This window comes from Larimichthys crocea, chromosome XVIII (assembly GCF_000972845.2).
Source record: "Larimichthys crocea isolate SSNF chromosome XVIII, L_crocea_2.0, whole genome shotgun sequence".
NCBI lineage: Eukaryota > Metazoa > Chordata > Actinopteri > Sciaenidae > Larimichthys > Larimichthys crocea.
The window spans coordinates 20,975,252-20,991,880 of NC_040028.1; the positions used below are offsets into that span (position 1 = coordinate 20,975,252).

General features: G+C 42.8%; 1 protein-coding gene and 1 long non-coding RNA gene across 2 annotated transcripts; both read right to left on the reverse strand.

The window, feature by feature from the left end:
• Positions 1–931: 931 nt before the first annotated feature.
• Positions 932–3,730, reverse strand: LOC104939301 (olfactory receptor 4K1-like). The gene has a single exon (XM_027291303.1). The coding sequence runs from the start codon at positions 2,582–2,584 to the stop codon at positions 1,412–1,414; it is 1,173 nt and encodes a 390-aa protein (XP_027147104.1). The 5' UTR covers positions 2,585–3,730; the 3' UTR covers positions 932–1,411.
• A 10,195-nt stretch (positions 3,731–13,925) lies between these two features.
• On the reverse strand, positions 13,926–15,635 carry LOC113748238 (uncharacterized). Its single transcript, XR_003464195.1, has 3 exons — positions 15,292–15,635; positions 14,202–14,337; positions 13,926–13,975 (listed from the first exon to the last, which is right to left on the reverse strand). It is a non-coding gene; the product is annotated as an uncharacterized LOC113748238 (long non-coding RNA).
• Between the last annotated feature and the right edge of the window lie 994 nt (positions 15,636–16,629).

Below are 16,629 nucleotides of genomic sequence, written 5' to 3' on the forward strand. Positions count from 1 at the left end.
TGTGTATCGTTGGCATGGAGACAAGTCCCGATATACACATGCTGACCCAACCAAAACCCATAGTGAACAAATAACAGTTCGGGGGCCACAAATAGGTGGCCGGTGGGCCGGATGCAGATCATGGTGACACATGCGCCCGCCTGTCCTAAGATCTCAGTGCCTTGCTCAAGGGCACCTCTCCAGCTACCAGTCCACCTTCAATACTTTGGTCCATACTGGACATTTTGCCAAGCCAAGTCCCTATGGACTGAGCCGAAACCTGGCAAAATGATGACATAATGTGCTATGAGTGCACGGCAAACGGGAGACTAAACTGCACTCAAACAAGAAAACACCTTCAGTCAGTCAGACTTTATTTGTGAATGGTGCTCTGTGTGCATGGAGATCTTAATGATCTTATTAAAGTTCATGCTGTTATGTCCAGCATGAATTACAGAAATCATTGAGTAAGAGCTTGGGGTGTCACTAACTGCAATTAATCAACTAATTTAAATAATTAATACTGGAACTGTGTAGGTTCAATAAATAATTATCTCTATCACTTATATTGTGATTGCACTGTGGAGCATAATTCCTATCGTATCGCAGACTGTATGTTAATGAGTGAGTCAGCAGCTGCAGGATTTATACTTTTTTTTTTTAAAAATTTTTACCTCAGATAATCAAACACACTATTACAGGATTGGAAGTGAGCTTGCAGTCAGTCACTCCGTCTTTGATCCATCTTCAACTTCCCCATGAGAGAATAAAGCTGAACGGATACATTTAAAATGTGACACTTAGAGAGTAAATGACAAAATGTATGAACACTGAAAACGTTTATTGTGTTGCCTTATGAACACCAAACTGTGCTCTGGCTCACACTCTTTATTGAAATAAATGTTGCACAGTCTGTGCGTTCATATTTCTACGAGCTGGATCAAAATGAAGGCTCTGCCTTTCATTGAGCTGAATCATATTTCTGTCACCACACAAGTTCAAGTCAGAGTGAACATACTCCGAGTTTACTGAACTAACTTTGATCAGCTGTTATTGGAACACTGAAGTAAAGTCTTAGGATTCGTCAGCTCGACACGTACATCATCATTATCTTCACATCACTTTGTATCTTTGTATTTGTCTATGATTCAGTGCGTTCCCTTTCATGTCAACTAAACACACTGCAACATGTTAAAGATCCTTTTCCTGGCATATGTTAAAGATCAACACATTACTTGCTTTTAGCTGTTATATCTATTCCTGTGTAAGTGCATGGAGAGTTGAGAATGCCTTGCATGTGTATACTTATAATAAATCTGATTATGAATCTGATTCTGACATACACCATCTGCTGGCACCTCCTATAGATCCTTTCATCTTGTTTGATGTATTTAAACTCTTCTTCTCTCCGTGCATTCTCACATTACTCTGTTTAAGATTGCATTTGGAACACTGCAAAAACATTTTGGTACTTCAAGTCTTTATCTCTGTCTTTATGAACCTCTCGCAGGTCAGCAACCCCAGAAGATTCACGTTTTGTAACCGAATGAAATGTTTTGAATGTCAACAGAACAGATGCTCCAGTTCTAAACTGTGCTGTAACTCCTTTTCCTCTCGTGTCTGCTAATGATGAACATAAGAATTGGAAAACTCTCTGAAAAAAGTAGAGTTGTGATGTTTTTAATGTCAGCAAAGTTTTACAAGCATGTCTGATTTTTGACAATTTAAGACCGTACATGAGTGGATTTTGAAGAGGCTGAATGATCACGACGTACATCGACAGGAAAACACAGAGTGGATATGGAACAGAGAACATGTCAAACCTCTGAGTGATCAAGCTGTAAAAACAGGCAAAGACGAAGCTAACCAGTGAAATAAAATGCGGAGTACAAGTATCAAAAGCTTTCACTCTGGTCTCTTTGGAACCTTTTAAACACACTGACAAAATTTTGACGTAGGTGAATGAAATATAAGTGACGGGAGCAGCAACAGTGAAAATAAGGCCAAACACCAGATCGTGAATGAGTGACACTGTTCTGTCTGTAGAACAAGAAAGTTCAACTACAAGGTGGTGTGCACAAAACACTTTGTTTATAACCGTGCCACAACGCTTTAAATTAATAGTGAATGACAGTAAAACTCCAACCTCGACAAAGGAAACTGTCCAAATAACAAGAATGACCTCTTGCACTATTCTTCTGGTTATCATGACATTGTAGTGTAACGGCTTACAAATACATATATATCTGTCATATGCCATGATAGTTAACGTTCCAAATTCAATAGCAACATACGTGTGAATGTTAAATATTTGCACGAAGCAGTAAAATGTTGAAATTTCATGAGTGTCTGACAGGATTTGTGCCATTAAGCAGGGCAACAAAGACGTGCTGCCGTATATTTCATTAACAAACAGATTACACAGGAATAGATACATGGGCTCATGCAGGTTTCTGTCCAGATAAATGACGACAATAAGAACAGTGTTGGCAAATATAACCGACGTGTAAAAGAGAAGTGCCAGAGTGAAATATAGATACTTTAAGTGTCCTATGTTACCATACATGGCCAACACAAATGATTTAATCTGGGTTGAGTTTTCCATGATTGCACTAATAAGACGCAAGAAAACATTTGATAATGTGTCTTTTGAGGAGGTGTGCAAGGAGAAAATGATTACAATGATCAAAACAATCCTTAGTTATAGTGTATCTGCAACCCTGAACAGGAGAAGCATCTTCAGACAATAGATCAAATGTGATTCTTTTCCTGTAAAACACACCAACATGTCCAGAAATGTCTGTAATTAGAAACATCCATTAATGAAGAGCACAGATGTCATATGTTATGTCACCATCACTGTGTTATGACTGGCATGACAACGTTGCATATCCAGAATCACAAACAAACTGAACATGATAACCTCTCCTCCCCACTGAGACAGAATGAAGTCATCGCTCAGCTTTTATACAAATGTTCTGGTCGGGCACACAAACATGACGAGCAGAACACGACCAATCAAGACCGAGCTGGTTTGTTTTTTTTCTTGTAAGATGCAGCCGTGTGTCATGTGGAGAAGGAAAATACATGTGGGCATTGTTACATTTAAATGAAATGTATTGGATAGTGCTGATTTGTCCCAGGTTAGGAGTAACATAAAGAATACAACACTCTAATACAGCCAAAGAAACTAACAATTCACAGAGTTCAGCCCAGTTTGCTTGCCTCCAACTTCGGCCCTACTTACCTGTCACCAGCCTTCACACCGGCCCGGCGCCGGCCTCTGGGCCTCCAGCCCGGTCTCCACTGCTATGCTGGCTATTTGCTGTATTTTCTTCATCAGTGACCAAGCCATGCTGTCTTTGGTTTCTCCTTCCAGCTGCATATGCTGTGTTAGTTCACCACAGAAGATCTAAATAAGATATGTGGAAACTCTCTTTCCCATTGCCGGGCCCTTGTTCTGCATGAAGTTGCGTCCATTAAACTGGAAATCGTTGCATGTGAGATTGATATGCAGGAGCTCCAGTAGGTGACGGTCTGCATGTTTTTTGTGAGCAGTCTGGACTACTCTCATGATTCTCTGTGTCCATGTTGGTGCATTAACTTTCCACATTCATGGACGAGATGTTATCACCAGGGATGCACCGAATATTCGGCAACCGAAAGTATTCGGCCGAATATTGCAAAAAAAAAAAAAGCCACATTCGGCTTTCGTGGCCGAATAGTGTCGTGACGCAATTGACGCAATGAAACAACGTGCGCGGTCACGAGGTGCGTTCAATGACCGTCGGAATGACTATGATGCGTTCATGAACATGGGAAAAATGGAAATTCACCGGAAATATAATAAAAACTAAATAGTATTTCTTTCAAGAACAAATGAACAGTGATTAAAACAACAACTTTCTAACAGTATAAATGAAATAATAATTATACTAACTGGAAATTCTACTGGAATTTTTGAAAGATATTAAATAAACATTTACTTTCTTTGAAAAAACATGTCTACAAATTTATTCTAGGCTATTTATGCAATAGTAAAAAAAAAAAAGTGAAAAATTTAACAACTGCATTTCATATTCGGTTTCGGTATTCGGCCAACCATTTAATTTTTATTCGGTTTCAGTTTCGGCCGAAAATTTTCATTTCGGTGTATCCCTAGTTATCACCTTGGTGAGGTATCTTTTATGAGGTGTCAGTGTTTAAAACCTGAACCTGCAGAGTAACTAGGATAACAGCTTTCAGGTTCAAATATCAAATGTCTGAGTTGTTAGATTTCTTAAGAAAACAGTGACAGTGATTGCGGCCTGGGTGGAGGTGGTTCTACCCAGTTCTGAAACCTGTTCATGATGGTATCCAAGCGTTGGGGGATGTCCACAAATTGAAACCGAGCCTTGTCAACACCCAGCTCCCGGGGCGCCCGCTACGCTGACTTAATGGCCATATGTCGTAAATTACCGAGGTTTTTTTCTTTTTCGGCCGCTTCCGGCGCCCCCCACGGAGAATGCGCCCTGGGCGGCCGCCCACATGCCATAGCTAAGACTGGCCCTGGCTTTGAGACAGTTAAGTTTCAAAAAGTGACATATCGGAGCTTGCAAGGGACGCGTCTACATTCTAGCTTGCGCAACAGCGCCTCCCCCTTAGATTAAATTTCTGATATCTTAACATAAGAAATACATTACAGCTTGGTATGTGAGAAATGTCTGACCTTCCAGACCTACAGGTTGAATTTCTTTCTGTGGCGTTTTCTTGCTTTTACAGTGTCAGTTACTTATTGGTCATTCCCTACTCCTCACTCTCATCTGCCATCATGAATGACATTCCCATTCTGTAATTTCTGCTCTGAAGTATGAGGAGGGATCTCTGAGGGAGACATGAGCGAGGATACACACAGACTAGACAACTCACCCCTTTATCGAGACTCAGATACTCCCTGAGACTCAGATAAAGGGGTGCGGTAGTAGCTCAGTCTGCAGGGATTGGCTTGGGACCCAGAGTAGTATAGAAGGTGGACTGGTAGCTGGAGAGGTGCCAGATCACTTCCTGGGCACTGCCAGGCCACTCTTTCTCCACATCTTGGACCGCATCCGTCAAAAATAGAACAGCTGCGGAGCGGAGTGGAGGCCCACTCGGAATATTCTGAACCGGACCACAGTGAAGCGGTGGGGTTTGAAACATTGACTGGAAGGGCTGCCTATCGCTGCAGCGCAGAACCAAAACATCACTGCATCGTTCCTATTTAATTATTGATGTTCGGATATTCATTAAATAAATGTAAATAAAAACAAAAAACAGATAACTATGCTGACAGTCCCTGAACGCACTCAGTGCAGAAACAGAGAGACAGTTCACTGCTCACTTTCATTTTCAGCTGTGGTTCCTGGACTTCAGCAGAGGTCGCTCGTACAAAGACCACATGCTCACTAAAATGTAATGATGGCTTCTTTGCAGGCTTCAGTCAGACTGATCTGAGAGCTGTGACAAAGATGAACTGATCAGTTCTTTAGTGTTTGGAATGAGAGAACAAACACTTTGAGATCAGATCTGATGAATGAGGACCACGGTCTCTGTACATCTGGAATGCTGTCAGCTGGAATCAGCTTTATTTCCTGTAGACATGAACACAACAACAACAGTCGTCTTCACATCAACCAAAAACACATGATCACAACGAGCTTCTGGCTCATCTGATTGGCTGACTGTTCCTCTCTCTTCTGTCTTTCTGTCCAATCCTGAGCCTGTCACCGTTCTCCTCTCACAGCTCACTGAGGAAAGCAGCCGCTGAGAAGGTCGGAGGTTTACAGGAAATACTGGATCTGTGCTTGATACTAACTGTGTTTAGTACAAACTGCTGAGACCCACATGGACTGACTGCAACCCCTACTGACCTCAGAGTCTGCAGACTGGCAGTGTGGACTCTCCAGAAATCACACAGCAGGCTTCACTCCTGAATCCTCAGGGTTGTTGTTACTCAGGTCCAGCTCTGTCAGATGGAGGGGTTGGACTTCAGAGCTGAGCCAGAGAAGGCACAGCTGATCCTGACAAACTGCAGCCACCAATCTGAATAAAGAATAAATGATGTTGATAAAAATCCATTTATAATCCAATCAGATGTGTTCAGGTTGAAATGTGCAGCCAACATTACTATGTCCAATCAATGAGCTTTCTCTAAAATGAGTAGAGTGACTTTGTCATGTGTGTATTGTGGATCATCAAATGTCCAGCCTTCTACAGACATCAACAACGTCAGCACAACATTCAGACAACCAGTCAGTGTGTGTGTGTGTGTGTGTGTGTGTGAATATTGTCCTACTTTCAACAAGTAAACTTGATCATTTCAACTAATCTGAGTTCAGAGGATCTTCTGTATACAGATGTTGACCATTGACCAACATTCTAAACTTCATTGACTTTAACCACTAACAGAGACATTTCTACAGTTTCTTTAAGAAAAACAAGTCTTGGTGAGCAAGACTAAATTTAAATCAACACAATGAAAATATGAACAAAAGGACATTTACAACTTTATGGATGTAAGTTAGTCTGAAACAAAATTAGCTTCAATTGTTAATTAAACATCAGATCTACAAAGTAACAAGAGTCAGTGAACGGACCCAGAGTCTTCAGTCTGCAGTGTGGATCTCTCAGAAAAATCACACAGCAGCTTCACTCTGATCCTCAGGCTTTGTTCCCAGGTCCAGCTCTGTCAGATGGGAGGGTTGGACTTCAGAGCTGGAGGCCAGAGAAGCACAGCTGATCTCTGACAAACTGCAGCCTCCAATCTGAATAAAGAATAAATGATGTTGATAAAAATCCATTTATAATCCAATCAGATGTGTTCAGGTTGAAATGTGCAGCTCAACATTACTATGTCCTAATCAATGAGCTTTTCTCTAAATGAGTAGAGTGACTTTGTCATTGTGTTATTGTGGATCATCATAATGTCAGCCTTTACAGACATCATCCAAACGTCAGCACAACATTCAGACAACCATTCATCAGCACACATTAATAACATGTGCTGATCTCAGTCAGTCTGGAAATCATCAAATCAGACATTTCTTCTGTTTCTTCTCATTTAGAACATTTGATGAAAAATACTGAGACACATGTTTTCTACAGAAGTCCAAATGTCCGACATGAAATAAATAAATCAGACTTCATGAAATAAATAATAAGTGAAGTCCAAACAAACCTGGTTAACACGTGTCCCTGCACTTGTGATGCTCTCATTTCACAGCACAGATTAGACTATCCTCATCACCACTGTCATCTCCCATCAGCACACAGCTGACTGACTGTGAGCTTCATCCTCAATCATCTTTAGAACTGGATCAAATGTGCAAAGTGACATGAATGTTGTCTTCCTCTGAAATGTAACCTTGGACCCTCTGTAGAATAAGTGGATTATTAAGCTCCTGTTTACTGGCTGAGTCACAAAGGGACATCGATTCCTGAATGGAAGCATCATTACATGTTGAAGTGATCAGACACGATACTTCAAACACTGTGTGTGTGTGTGTGTGTGTGTGTGTGTGTGTGTGTGTGTGTGTGTGTGTGTGTGTGTGTGTGTGTGTGTATTAGTTCTGAAGGTTCTGTATAAAAAGACATTTTTCCTGAAACGTGTTGTTCTTTTCATGTTTCATGTAGAGATGTCCTCACATGAAACTAAAATAAATCTTGGTTTCATGGCAGCACATTAGGAAATCTTAATAACATGAATCCAGTTTGAGTAAGACTCAATTCAAACTGTTCACACTGACAAACTTTAAAAAGAGCTGCTGTGATTGTGCTCAGACAAACACAGAAAACAAGAAGACTGAAAGAAATGTCAAACTTCTGTCTGGATTTAAATTTGGTAGATAACAGTACAAGAGCAGAACACATGAACGGACCTCGAGAGTCTGCAGTCTTACAGTTTGGACTCTCCAGTCCAGCAGGACAGAAGCTTCACTTGCTGAATTCATACAGGTAGGTTGTGACTCAGGTCCAGGTGTGTCAGATGGGTCTGGACTTCAAGAGCTGAGGCCATGATTTCTCACAGTCAGTCTCTGAGAGTACACAGTCTGGCAGTCTGTGATGACGAGAATATAAAAGTTACAGTCAAATAAATCTGACATTTTATTCTAAAAATGGACTCTGCGCATTCAGTTGTTCAGTCTGAGTGATGGTTCAGCCATTGATCACAAGGTTTGTAGACAAAAACAGTCCAACATTCCTTCCTGTTTGACCCAAATGTAAGAATTTGCTGCTTTATCTATTTCATATCATCTTAAATTCCATGTTTTCCGGGTTTTAGCTGTTGCCTCGGAAGAAAGAAGCCTCCAAGACAGAATAGATCGCTAAACCGTCGACGTTCCAGAACATAACAGACAACAGTTGTCTTCCAGACTAGAAGTGCTGACAGTAACCTAACATGGAGAACTACATTCTCTTCTGACTAGTTCTGGGCGTATAGTATGTGTGCTGTTATTGTAGCGGTTTAAAGTCTGACCACCGCAGATGGTTGGGCAGAATAGAGAGCCGACCTATGCATACCCTGATTGGATGTGAGGCTGTCTCTGATCTTCCTGATCACAGCTTCCATAAATATTCAGCAGAAGCATCAGAGGTCCTGAACCTCTTCCCTCCTGACTGGTGCCATTGATTTCAGGAACTTTCCCACAACACCACACAGTTGATCAAGAATGAAAGCTACATTTGTGAACTCTAAGCTTCTTATTTTTAACTCCTTCACTTCTATTTATTTGGTCCTGGCACAGATTTAATCAATGATCTATTTCCCCCGCAACATCATTTCTCAGTTCCTCTTCCACTTTCATCAGATGTGTGACGCTGAACTGAAAACACTGATAGTTAAACACTTTGAGCCGCAGCCTTTCAGCAGCTACCTCATTGACGCTAACCTTTGTGATCAAACTACAGCAGCCATGCTCTTCATCTTCATCATCCAGATACTCACTACATTACAGATTATACACTTACAGTAACGTAAGGAGCTGCTGTCAACTCGACTCACATCTTTACTTCACTGTCTTTAACCCCCTGAAATACCAAATACTAGCAGAGACAAGAGGGAAAGAGAGGAGCTTCCTACTGTTTAGAAATCAACTCATCTCTCATGGAGCAAAAACATGGAAAGAATTCATTGTTGGAACTAAACCATTTAAAGTGGCTCCGTTCATTGAATGAGGATGAAGAGGGGGATGTTCTGTTGGCTCTTCAGAGGGAGGATGGCCTCCACTCACTTCCTCTCCAATCCAACAGAATTATAGAGATTGTAGAAAGTGTGAAAATGGACAGAACAGTCCTTCATATGAACACAGCTCAGAAACTGCTGAGAACAAACAGAATATCAACAAGTGCATGAAAACTGGAATGAACAAACTTCAAGTGATGTGTGTGTGTGTGTGTGTGTGTGTGTGTGTGTGTGTGTGTGTAGAAGAACAGTAAACAGACACACTATAGAAACACAGTGCCACACAATGTAACACTGTAAAAATCAAATGATGACTGTCAAAACATTTTCAGCACAAACTATTCAGTCCTCCAGTTTTTCTGCTGGATTTGTGGGAGCCTCCATAGTCAAACAAAGACCGTTAGAAGATGACAGACAGATACTTGTGTTCACTGACTTGACAGCAATAAAACCCAAAAATGATTTTTCTAGACGTTTGTAGTTGAACACATGTAGAAATTATTTCAATCAGCAGCTTTAATACTAGTTTAGAAACTTTCAGAGTGTGAAGTTTGATATTGTGCATGTGTGTAAAGTGTGTATCTTTACTCTAATACTGATGGCTTCAGCTTTACGTTGCTTTATAATGTTGATAATCACATCTGGACTTACTCAGCCTTTCTGCAGTTCCTCACAGCTGGAATCAGTCTCCGTCGTCCCTCCCTGATGTTTTGTACTTCTTCAGGTCCAACTCATCAGAACCTCCTCTGACATCTGCAGCATGTAGGCCAGAGCTGAGCAGTGGATCTCAGAGAGTTCCTTCTCTGATCTGTTCTCTGACTTCAGGAACTCTTGGATCTCTGATGGACTGAGTCATCGTTCATCTCCATCAGACAGTGGGAAGATGTTGATGCTTCTGTCAGGAGAGATCGATACTTTCATCTCTTCAGGTTGTTGATGGCTCTGATGTCTTGAACTGGTCTTTCTTTGACCCAGCAGGCCTCCTAAGAGTCTCCGGTTGGCTTAGAGAGAGGCCATGAAGGAAGCGAACAAACAGGTCCAGGTGACCGTTTTTACTTTGAAGGGATTTCTCCCTGCCTTCTTCAGGAAGACATCCAGGTGGAGTAATACTATCATCTTTTAGGAAGTCCTTCAGTACCTCTGTCTTCTTGTGGTGTAACAGTGGAACAGGTTAGGCTGCAGCCAGAAACTCCTGAACGCTCAGATGAACAAAGCAGTAGACTGTTTTCTGGAAGATCACACTCTCTCTTTGAAGATCTGTACAAACTCCTGAGTAACCGAGGCCTCTGTGACATCCAGACCACACTGCTCCAGGTCTTCTTGGTAGAACATGATGTTTCCTTTCTCCAGCTGTTCAAACGCCAGCCTCCCCAGCTTCAGAAGAACTTCCCTGTCAGCCTCGTCAGCTCCTGTGGCTCTCTCTTATTGTACTTCTTCTTCTTCCTCTTTGTCTGAACCAGCAGGAAGTGTGAGTACAGGTCAGTCAGGGTCTTGGGCAGCTCTCCTCTCTGGTCTGTGGTCAACATGTGGTCCAGAACTGTAGCAGTGATCCAGCAGAAGACTGGGATCAGACACATGATGTGGAGGCTCCTGGAGGTCTTGATGTGTGAGATGATTCTGCTGGACAGATCTTCATCACTGACTTCCTCCTGAAGTACTCTCCTTCTGAGCGTCAGTGAAGCCTCGTACTTCTGTTACCCTGTCAACACATGAAGGAGGGATCTGATTGGCTGCTGCAGGTCTGGAAGTTATCCAGATGAGAGCCGAGGGAAGCAGATTCCCCTTGATGAGGCTTGTCAACACGCACGCTGACTGTGACTCCTGTGTGACCTCAGACACGAGCTCTTTGTTGTTGAAATCCAGTGAAAGTCTGCTTTCACCAGGCCGTCAAAGATGAACCGAAGTTTTACAGACAGCGAGCTTCTCTGCTGTGACCTTCTGTAATGTTGGATGGAAACATGGAGCAGCGTGAGAAGACTGAACCGCTCACTCTTTGATCACGGTTCAGCTCCCTGAACGAGAGCAGAACCCACCAGACTGACACTCTTGGTTCTCCGAGCCCTCTGCCCAGTCCGAGTGAACTTCAGCACTGAGAAGGTTTTTCCAACGCCAGCGACGCCGTTGGTCAGAGCGACTCTGATGTGTCTCTGTTGGTCAGGTAAGGCTTAAAGATGTCGTGCATTTGATGGGAGTGTCATGGAGGGTCTCCTTCTTCTTGGAAGCTGTCTCAAGCTGCCTCACCTCATGTTGGTATGAACCTCTTCACTCTGTCCCTCTGTGATGTAGAGCTCAGTGTAGATCCTGTTGGGAGGGTTCCACTTCCTGTTTCTATCACTTCCTTCAGTCACACGTTCACATCTGGTCTTCAGACTGATCTTATGTTCATCTAAACCTCCTGCAGACCACCCACTCACTAAAACAGAGAAACAAGTGAGGACTAAACAAAGAAAATGTGACCATCTGCTGATTATTTCATCAGCAATAAAAAGTGATGATAGAAGAATATCTAGAGAAGGAAATGGACAGTCTTACTTTGGACAGTGCTGGTCTGACTGGCTGTCTGCAGTCCACGTCTTGTTCTGGATCTTTTCCCACACTGGGGACAGGAGGAGTCTCCTGATGAAGCAGACTGGTCCCAGTATGAGGTGATGCAGTGTCTGCAGAACCAGTTCCACAGCTGGTAGAGACCGGATCCTTCAGGACGTCCTGACACCAAACACCGCAGGACGGCTGCTCCTCCCACAGGAACATGACTCCTCTTCTCTCTCTGTGAAGACATTTCTTTATCACTCAGATGATTGTTGACTGTTGGTGACAAGATCCAGATTTGGACGACACTGTCTGGAAGCTCAGAGTTTCACACAGTAAAGTGTCGTTACTTTTCTGTTTGAATTCAGCTTTCAGTCTGTGATGAAGATGATTTGATGTCATGAACATTCAACAGTTCTTCCTGTCTGTCTGTCTCATTAAACATTCAGTCATCTGCCTGTCGTTTTTATTCATACAAACTCAGCACTTCCTGCAGCTCTTCACAATAAAAGTCCTCCATTAAAGAGAGCTGATGTCCTTCACGTTTCACTTTGAGCAGCTCAGCTTGAGTCATTTAGGTTAAACTGAGGTTAGAAGTCTCTAAATAACTGTGGTAGCACCACCATGTACTGTAAGACCCAGCATGTCTGCATCATGAAGACAAATCTTTCATTCTTCATCATCAATGCCTCATCTTCATCAGGTCAGTTTACAGTAAAAACCGTCTCTTACTTTGTGTCTGAGGGTCCAGGTCCATCACTGAGAACAGAGGTTCCCTTCTGGACCGGTCACTCTTCATAGACAGACAGATGGATCCTTGGACTCTGCTCTCCGTCTGTTGGACTGAACTCTGCAAACACCAACATGTTTTTATTCAGTTGTGGAAATGTCTGTGAATTAACTGTGAATTGTGGGTAATTGAAACAGACTGTATCATAGAGGATAAAAACATTCCAACAGATTTATTTGTAAGTAGAACTTTATCAAGTTTGAATTATTTCATTGAACAATATTATGTAGTCCACAGACTCAAATGTGTGTCTTCAACAGTCTCTGTGTGCTCTGGGCTCTACAGTGTGGTCCAGGTACAGAGATCACCTGTGCAGGTAGGGGGCGTGGCCTCAGCAGCCCTGCAGTAAGCAGTGTGCTATGTGCATGTGACTGAGGAAGAGCAGATATTCAAGTGGACCTGCAGGAAATCTGTTGGTTTGTCAAGATGATGATAAAATATATTTTCCAACTATATTTAAGTTCACTGTTCTACAGTTTTGTAAATTCCTGATGATTCCCATAAATTCCAGTTTGAAAGTTTCCAACCTTGAATGTTCCCAGAATTTTGCAACCCTGATTCATGTATATTTATTTTGGGGTGTTTTATAATGGGATATGGGTTTGTAAATAGGTGTTTATACTGTATATTTGTATTTGTTGATTTATGTAATATGCAAAAAACACCTGTTAATGGTCTGAACAATTAGTCATGTGACCAATAACACTTTGTTTAGGAAGTCAGAGTGTTTGTTGGGTGGCTGAGAGTTGTGGAGATTGGAGTTGAGTTGGAGAGCATTGGATGTTGGATGTTGAATTGGATGGCTTTTATTGTCGGTAAAGTCTTTAGATTTTTGGATGAGTTTTAATAAACACAATGTTCGTCGCCACCTGAAGAGTGTTTTCTTGTCAGTTTGCCTCCTGACCGCTCAGGCAACTGACAGTCCACTGACTAATGACTGAAAGCAAAGTGTTCATCAAGGTGAGCAAAGCTTTTCTACTAAATGACTTCTTCACCACATGCTGCACAATCATGATGATGAAGTGATTTAAGATGCATCTGGTGGATCAGAGCAGCTGATCTGAGGAAGACTCTGAAAATGAACGACACGTTTGAAGCAGATTCTTTCACATTTGGAAGAGTTACAAATCTTTACAGCGACTTCAACATGAGAGCAAAAATATCTGAAGATTTTCTTCCAGGTTAAATTCTGAAATGGAGGTTCTCAGGTGTTTTACTGCAGGAATAAAATAAGATCCATCTGCGTTTGATAGTATCTGCACTCATAGTTCTGCATCATGAAGACAAGTCTTTGAGCAGTTTGTCTTCATCATCAATGCATCATCTTCATCAGGTCAGTTTACAGTAAAAACAGTCTCTTACTTTGTGTCTGAGGGTCCAGGTCATCACTGAAGTATGAGGATCCTTTGGACCAGTCACTCTTCATAGACAGACAGATGGATCCTGGAGACTCTGCTCTCCGTCTGTTGGACTGAACTCTGCAAACACCAACATGTTTTTATTCAGATCACATGAATCTTTGATAAATTGTCCTCTTGATCAGATTACAGCTTTTCTATGTGACTGACAGCTGTCACAGACACTAAGAGGAAGATGCCACAAATTTGTTTGCAATCACATTTTAGTGGAGATTTGAAATATGAACAAAATCAACCGAGGAACTGAAAATGAGTCAAATCCATGAGTTAGTATCAGTTCTCTTACTTTGTGTCTGAGGTCCAGGTTCATGTCTGAACTTTAGAGGTTCATGTTTGGACCGGTCACTCTTCTTAGACAGACGTTGGATCCTGGAGACTCTGCTCTGTCCTCCTCTTCCTCCATCTTCTGGACTTCAGTCAGTCTGAGAGGAGAAACAAGTTTCACTTGAAATCACCATTCCCTTCAAATGATGTTCAGGACATTTATGTGGCCGTCAATATCTCAGAGACAAGTGAAGAAGGGCTTTCTATGCTCTGAAACATTCTTTAAATATAGATATACCTGTTAGAATCTGGCTCCAAATATTCACATCTATAGTTGAACCCATCATACTGTAGGGTGTGAAGTGTAGGGTCCTCTCATCAATCAAGACTCAGAGAAACATGTGACAAACAGCCAATAGAAAGCCTGTAAGAGCATTCTCATGCACAGGAACACCCCCAACAATGAATGCAGAGCTGAACTCGCCAAGTTCAACTTTTATAGGATCCAAAAAAGAGCCAATCAAATTCTACAACCACTGATCAAAGAAGTGAGCCCAAACTCCTCCATTACAGCTCACACACACACACACACACACACACACACACACACACCAACACAGGATATATCTATGTTATTGAACTTAATGAATTGGGTTTTATTTCCTCATCTCGTTAATGAGTTGTATTATTTGTGACTCTTTGGTAATATTAATTATTTCCAATAACTCGACTGAACTGAATTTATAACTGCGTTGCCAGATCTCGCGAGAGTTGCTGCTGCTGCTGCTGAGCAGACGGGTGTCGATCAAGTTGAATTTCTCTGATTGGTCGCTGTGAAAAAATCTTTTTAGTGTCTACACTTATGATGTCACAATTCACAAGTTTCTTCACCGTCTCTGAAAACACACTGAGGACGTAGACGAGGAAAAAACTAGAGGCATTCCGACGACAGCTACGTGTTCTCTTGCTGTTTGAAACTGCGTCACACTGACGGGCACCAGTTAACACGGTCACTCGTTGAACCGAAACACCGGCGAGTCGGAGAAATGAAGTAGTTTGTGTTGAGCCAATAATAAAATAATGTAATAAATCAATGTTGGATTAACACTCACCCTGCCTCAGCCTTCACTTCTCCTCCTTCTGCTCTGCGACCTCAACATGGAGTCTGAACAAACACTTTCACTTTCAGGGTCCCTCCCTGTTCTGTTGACAGGAAGTCACTCAGGAAGCTGTCCCTCACAGTTTGACACTGTGGAACAAGTGCAGGGGTTAGGGACATAATTTGGGGGGGACACAGGAGACATGTCCCCTGCACTTGTTCAAAAGGCCGTTCTGGTCCCCCTCCCTTATCTTGCTGATTGTGTCTCACTGTGCCTCTCGTCTCGTCTCTTCTTGTCTTTCTGTGGTGAAGTCTCTCAAATCCTAAATTATGGAACTGATCAGCTGGTCCCTCAACGCTATTGATACTATTTTTTCATGAAGGAACCGACATGTCCTGACGGACTTTTGCTGCTGGGTACACGATGGACTCATGGGCAAGTGGAACGTCGTCTGCCTGGGGAGCTCTGTCCTAGAAGACATCGGGATGTCCACATATTTGGATCTTTGTAGCAGGTGTCCTAATGATTGGCATGGGGATGGCCCTGATCTATCGAAAATGGGAAGCTGGCAGCCAATAAAGAATCCCCGAAGCTGTCGGCTGTCATCCACACCATGGCGGAGCCGTTGCTGACCAGGTGAAGGAACTACACGCAGAAGGTGACACAGATTGAGGAACTGTTGCCTGACACCGCAGTCTGATTTGGGGAGGCTCAGAAGACGGACCAGATCTGTGATGGGGGGCGGGGGGGGGGGGGGGGGGGGGCGGCCATTCAAACACTACGGGAGGATATTAAGCTGGATATTGCCTCAGTGAGGAGCGAGTTGTCGGCGGCAGTCATTAGCCTGCAGGCCTCGTTAGCATCACCTGATAACCGACTGAAGGAGCTGGAGAAAGCGGCCTACTGCTGACTGTACCACCGAGCTCTGCGCCACTGTGTCCCAACTTCAAGTTGATGTGGGAGAGCTGCGGGCAAAATGTGAAGACCTGGAAGGCCGTTCCAGGCGGAACAATTTGCGGCTTATTGGTGTTGAGGAAGGGCTTGAGAATGGCCAGACTACGCACTTTGTGTCTCAACTTTTGAAAGATATACTAAATCTGAGCGAAGCCCCACTGCTGGACAGAGCTCACAGATCACTACGAGCAAAACCAAAACCCGGGACCCGCCGCGTGTGTTCATCATGCGCGTGCACTACACACATGTGAGGGATGAGATACTCCGTAAGTCCGCTCGGGGTCCCCTGAAGTACAAAGGAAAGATGCTCCATATTTATCCTGACTACACCACCGAGGTTATGAAGAAAAGGGTTTGGGGACGTGAAAAAGAGGCTGAGATCCATAGAGGGAGCCA